Genomic DNA, 5,773 nt, shown 5'->3' on the forward strand with positions numbered 1-5,773 from the left:
CAATCAAATGACGCCAGATAAGCATAAACACTACAAATCTCGTAAACTTAAAAGTACCTTACCCTTTCATTAAAAGCTTTGTTTAATGTCTACATAAAATAAATAAAAAAAAAAAACAAAAACTTTATCACTTAGAGCATAGAACACACCACTTGTATTCTATAGTGTTCCGGGTGTGGAACCTTTGAAGCTTCTTCCTCAGTTTCAGAATTACAAGCTCCTATCTTTCTAAAATAATGGCTTCACTTTCTCTCAACATGGTTTCAGTTCCACCAAGAACAACAACAATCTCATGCACAAGAACAAGGGTGCCTTCACTTCCTTTCTCATTCACTAGTAGGTTGACTCACCACAGCACTTTCTGGTTTTCTTGGTTGTTGAAAGAGTACAACATTGGGTTTTGCAAAGTACCATTTTTAGTGTTCTTATGTAACATGCACTAATTTGCTTATGTTTAGTTTTTCATGAATCAAATGACACTCAATTTTGTTATTTTTAGGCTTTTTTGGTGCTTGTGGCTTCATGGGGTCTAATGGTTTTGGTGTTTTTGTGTGAAAATTGATTTCAGGGAGGAGATTAACTATTAGAGCAACAGAAACCGATACAAATAATGGTAATTTGTGCTTTCTTGAGTTACTATTTTGATGTTCCTTTTTCAATTGGTCATGTTTTTCTTTCTTTGTTGGGGGGTGGGGGTTGGGATTGAGCAGTTAAGTCTCAGGCACCGGATAAGGCTCCTTCGAAAGACGGTTCAAGCATCAATCAGCTTCTTGGTATTAAAGGAGCTGCTCAAGAATCAGTGAGTTAATCAACTCTGTGTTTTTTGTTGAGTTGTGATGGTTACAAATTTGGGTTTCAATTTTCATTATGAATGCACAAAATGATCTCAATTAGATTTAATAAATAAAGCTTGATTAGCACCACAATTTCATTCACTTTTATTTTCTTCACTTATTTAAAATTGAGAAGTAGGAGTTCAAGAATGAATGCCAAGCAAGTGTAGTTGTTCTAGACAAAATTTCTAATTCTTCATACTGTTCTTGACAAAATATTCCAAATCTGACCACAACACGACGCGTATTTTACCCCAAGTTATATATGTTTCTTAACAGTCTTGATGCTATTTGAAACTTGTTTCTACTTTTGTAAACTCTCTCCTCATGCGGAGGGTGAACTACAATGCACAACCTTGTAAATTAGGGCGCAGTCTGATGGGAGCCTAGTGTATTAGGCTGCCATTCATACATTCTTGAAAATGTAGTTGAGCATGTTGAAAACAAATTAAGTTTGAATCTGTTTATAAAGTACTAACCCGAAAGTTTTTGGCCACTGAAAATTTATTGCTTTGTTTACGTGTACTTGTTAGTTAAGATTATGAAATGATGAGACAACTTTGGTTTTGTACTTATTCTTTCTATTTATGCTGTGCAGAATAAATGGAAGATTCGCCTTCAACTTACAAAACCTGTCACTTGGCCTCCGTTGGTTTGGGGTGTAGTCTGTGGCGCCGCTGCTTCTGGTACTACATTTTAGTTTAATCTCATTAAGTGATATTCATGGCCTAGAAAAAACTGATATGATTAATAGTATTCTGTTGAAATGTTGCTAGTATTGTTCTCTCTTTAATTCTCCTTATTATTGGGTTCCTCATCCCTTGGTAGGTATAATCACAGTATGACAGTATCCACGGGCAAGGAGTATCTTTACAGTGTTATTTCTGAATTAATCTGAAACTGATATTGTACGTTACATGATTTACATTAATTCTGAACATCTTAAGTGACAACAATAGGCAATGCTTCCATTATTGATCATCTGAGTATTACACTAAAAAAGGAAAACATCTGTAGATGAGTAGAATTATAACTTCTTGGTGGTATTCCAGAGGTGATTTATTAACTTAAAACAATCAAGAATATGCATGAGCTTGTTTCTCAGATTTTCTTTTCTTTCTCTTTTTCTTTCTTTGTTTCTGTATCTATTGTTGGATTGTATGGATTAATATTTGAAATGTGCATTGCACGTACACAATTTATAGTTGTTACACACCTTTATTTATGTAATTACCTAACATAACATTTTAGTGCTTCTAACTTAACATTTAACATGTAACAACACGTTACTGATCAACATAATTGTCAAAAGTAGGATGTAATTGTTCAAGACAAGATTCAAGGAAATTTAAGTGTGTATGCAAAGCATAAGTTATATAGTTGGAAGACTGTATCCAACTTAGGTGCAAGTTACTGGCTTAGTAAGATAAGCTAGCGCTACAATGTGGCACACGAATGTTCAAAGGAGATAGATACCATCAAGTACATTAAACATGTTCAAAGGGCATAGATACCATTAATGTCTCTGATCTACTGATGTTTCTGCATCAATCTTCTGTCTGAGCAGGAAATTTTCATTGGACTATTGAGGATGTTGCTAAATCAATTGTGTGCATGTTGATGTCTGGCCCGTTTCTAACAGGATATACTCAGGTAATAACTTTGTTATCGAGTTTTACACTTTACTAGCCTGCCAGTAGTGAATGGAAGTTTCGGACCAATATAACCTTGATTTTGCTATTGTTTTTCTTTAGACTATAAATGATTGGTATGACCGAGAGATCGATGCAATAAATGAACCTTATCGACCAATTCCTTCTGGGGCTATATCTGAGAACGAGGTGTGTTAAATCTGAGACTGATGTTTTGTTTCTTATGTTCTTTACTTGTTTGGTCACCACATATTTCGTTTTTTCACTCAAAATCCCACAGGTTATCACTCAAATATGGGTGCTGCTACTAGGAGGTCTTGGCTTGGCAGGCCTATTAGACGTATGGGTAGGTACTGCTTAGTCTTGAGATCCATTTGATTAAAAATTTTCCAGTTTGATGTGTATAATTACACACATGTAGCTCATTCATAAAAATCTTCATATCGTTTTTACCCCGATTCTAAACATACCCTTAGCATCAATTTCCTGTAGGGTAGTTGCTAAAATATTTCTGTTATAGGCAGGACATGACTTCCCCATAGTTTTTTACCTTGCCGTGGGTGGATCACTTCTGTCATACATATATTCTGCTCCTCCTTTGAAGGTAAACATTTAAATTCTTCTCATTCTCTTTTCCATTATTGTTAATATGTCATATTATTTTTTATTTTTTTACTTTTGTGGTTCTTTGACTAAGTTTCACTTACAATTTAGTTAAAACAAAATGGATGGATCGGAAACTTTGCCCTCGGAGCAAGTTACATCAGCTTACCATGGTACAGTACATTTTACTTATATAATATTTGTACATTATGAGTTTTGTAGTTTTAACCGATAACCTGATTTAGTTAATTCATTGGCTTTGTTTGTCTATCTGCTGATCTTGATTCATGATTAGATTGATCATGTTTGATTTGTTTCTAAAGCATCATTTCTATGATTGAACTGTCTTTGACAAGTTCTTAATCATTTTATTGCTGCAGGTGGGCTGGTCAGGCTTTGTTTGGGACACTCACACCCGACATTATTGTCCTGACGTTGCTATACAGCATTGCTGGAGTATGTAGTAAATTCTACATGGCATTTCGTTGAAATACAATATTACTTAGCATAGTGTCATGATGTGATGTTAAGAGGGTGCAATAGATTTGTTGCTAATACTTTTGGTGTTACACTGTAGTTGGGCATTGCCATTGTCAATGACTTCAAGAGTATTGAAGGGGATAGAGCTCTTGGGCTTCAGGTCAATTCTGTTACCCTCTTCCTTTCCATTACTGTAACATGAAATTTCAATTTTTTTCAGAAATTTTGGTCTTGCAAATTCACTAACACTGAAGTTGATGCTCTGACCTTTTCTATTGGCAATCTAATATGCAGTCTCTTCCGGTTGCTTTCGGTACTGAAACTGCAAAATGGATTTGTGTTGGTGCTATTGACATTACACAATTATCTGTTGCTGGTATATTTTTTATCCCTCCAATACTTAGATATTTGATCTGCATTCGAAGGTTCCTTTTCGTTTTAATATACATTGTACTCTATCTGGAAATTATTCATCATACTAAACCATTATTGTGTATCTTTATTATTTGTGGGTTGTAACCTTGACAGTTAAATTTACTTATGCAAGATAGAGTTGAAATAAAAATGCATTTAAAACTATAACATTGATATTACAATAGGTCTAAATCATATTAAGCCATGCTTTTGTCAAGAATAGTGTCTACTCTCTACATTCTAGATGGTCCTTTTGACATTTTTGGCGCACACACAAATCAATGTATATAAGAATTGAATTTATTAGTGTATCAGAATTGTCAAAAGTCAAACTGCCACTTGTATGAAATCGATGGTCTAGAATACCGGCAGATGAATTTTTTTTTGTCTTGAAAGCATCGGCACGTCCTCGTCCTTGCCCTTATGAAAATTTGCGTTTCATTGCTGACGTTTACCATTGCAGGGTATCTTCTTGCGACTGGTAAACAGTACTATGCACTGGCTTTACTCGGCTTGATAATTCCGCAAGTCGTATTTCAGGTAAAGCACACAATTACACCATTCTTGTTGTTGCTTATTTTGTTAACTATCTTCTACAAAATGTTATGACAGCTAATAGTATTACATGCTAACATCTAAAAATGATTCATGATCACTTCATCTTATGTCTTGCAGTTCCAATACTTTCTCAAGGACCCTGTGAAGTATGATGTTAAATATCAGGTATGTACATAAAAAATAATCAATATAATATGGGACTTGAGGAACAGATTTAGAGAATAGAAAGCTTTGTGAATAAAATATGAGAAACTGACTTTATTCATATTGATAGTAGAACAAGTATATATACAAAGCATGAGAGACTATAGTATTTTATTATGGGGTTTCATGGACCATGGTATTTTCTTATTTAAAAACTATTATAATTCTTAATTTCCTAAGTTTTTATTTATAAACTTAAAACATGTATCATTTGAATGTTTCAGGCTAGTGCACAGCCATTCCTGGTGCTTGGTCTTCTGGTTACTGCTCTTGCAACAAGCCACTGATCTTTAATGTGAATAGTTTCTGATATTGATATGGATAGAAGAATTAAAGATGAAAGGAAGTGAGTCACTATTGAAAAAAAAGTAATTAACAAATATTAGAGTTGCTTTAATTTCTTTAGGAACCTACATGTTTTAGATACATTCTATAGTTTCTTTGCCTTTTGACACCCTGCATCTGCATGGATTGAGTTATGATCTAAGGCTAGCTGGTCCATTGCTGTGCTTATTTAAATTTCTTTTTTATCTATATAAAAAAATATATTTTTGGTTTATTATTTTCTTTTTTCTAATCCACTAAGTTTTGATGATTTATTATTGTTTAGTTGAGAAGAAACTTATTGTACAAAATGTTGTTTGCTGTAACTTTACACGAAACACACTAGTGAAAATTTGGTTCCATTGTCCAACATCAAATGGTTGAATTAGGCTTTCTATTTGTGCAAGAAATTTAATGATGGGTTAATTAGTTAACTTTCTTTTGGTTTACCATTAGCATTGTTGTTTTAACTTGTGACCTTCCAGATTCATGAAGTAAAATTGAATTTAGTACTTTATAAGAGTTTAATTTTTATATAGTGACAGTGTAAAGAGTTTTACATGATTATCTAATCAGATTCATGCGTTTAGATGACTTTAAAGAAGTGTGTTTGAAAATTAATTACTTTCACCGACTGACAATACACAATTGATTGTCTTTATAAATTCTTTTTATATTTTAATATAAAATCAAGTTGACTAACTA

At 33.4% G+C, this 5,773-nt stretch overlaps 1 protein-coding gene across 1 annotated transcript; it reads left to right on the plus strand.

The window, feature by feature from the left end:
- Positions 91-5,306, plus strand: LOC107625777 (chlorophyll synthase, chloroplastic). The gene is made up of 15 exons (XM_016328486.2): positions 91-336; positions 569-613; positions 711-799; positions 1,432-1,519; positions 2,401-2,486; positions 2,588-2,674; positions 2,766-2,831; positions 3,006-3,089; positions 3,200-3,261; positions 3,469-3,544; positions 3,666-3,728; positions 3,863-3,944; positions 4,446-4,522; positions 4,658-4,705; positions 4,969-5,306. The coding sequence occupies exons 1-15, from the start codon at positions 237-239 to the stop codon at positions 5,029-5,031; spliced, it is 1,116 nt and encodes a 371-aa protein (XP_016183972.1). The 5' UTR covers positions 91-236; the 3' UTR covers positions 5,032-5,306.

Source organism: Arachis ipaensis, chromosome B02 (genome assembly GCF_000816755.2).
Source record: "Arachis ipaensis cultivar K30076 chromosome B02, Araip1.1, whole genome shotgun sequence".
Taxonomy (NCBI): Eukaryota; Viridiplantae; Streptophyta; class Magnoliopsida; order Fabales; family Fabaceae; genus Arachis; species Arachis ipaensis.

Coding starts and splice junctions, on each gene's coding strand:
- LOC107625777 (XM_016328486.2), top strand. CDS start 237: ATGGCTTCACTTTCTCTCAACATGGTTTCAGTTCCACCAAGAACAACA. Junction 1,520..2,400: donor CTGTGGCGCCGCTGCTTCTG/GTACTACATTTT, acceptor CTGTCTGAGCAG/GAAATTTTCATTGGACTATT. Junction 3,090..3,199: donor ATTCTGCTCCTCCTTTGAAG/GTAAACATTTAA, acceptor CTTACAATTTAG/TTAAAACAAAATGGATGGAT.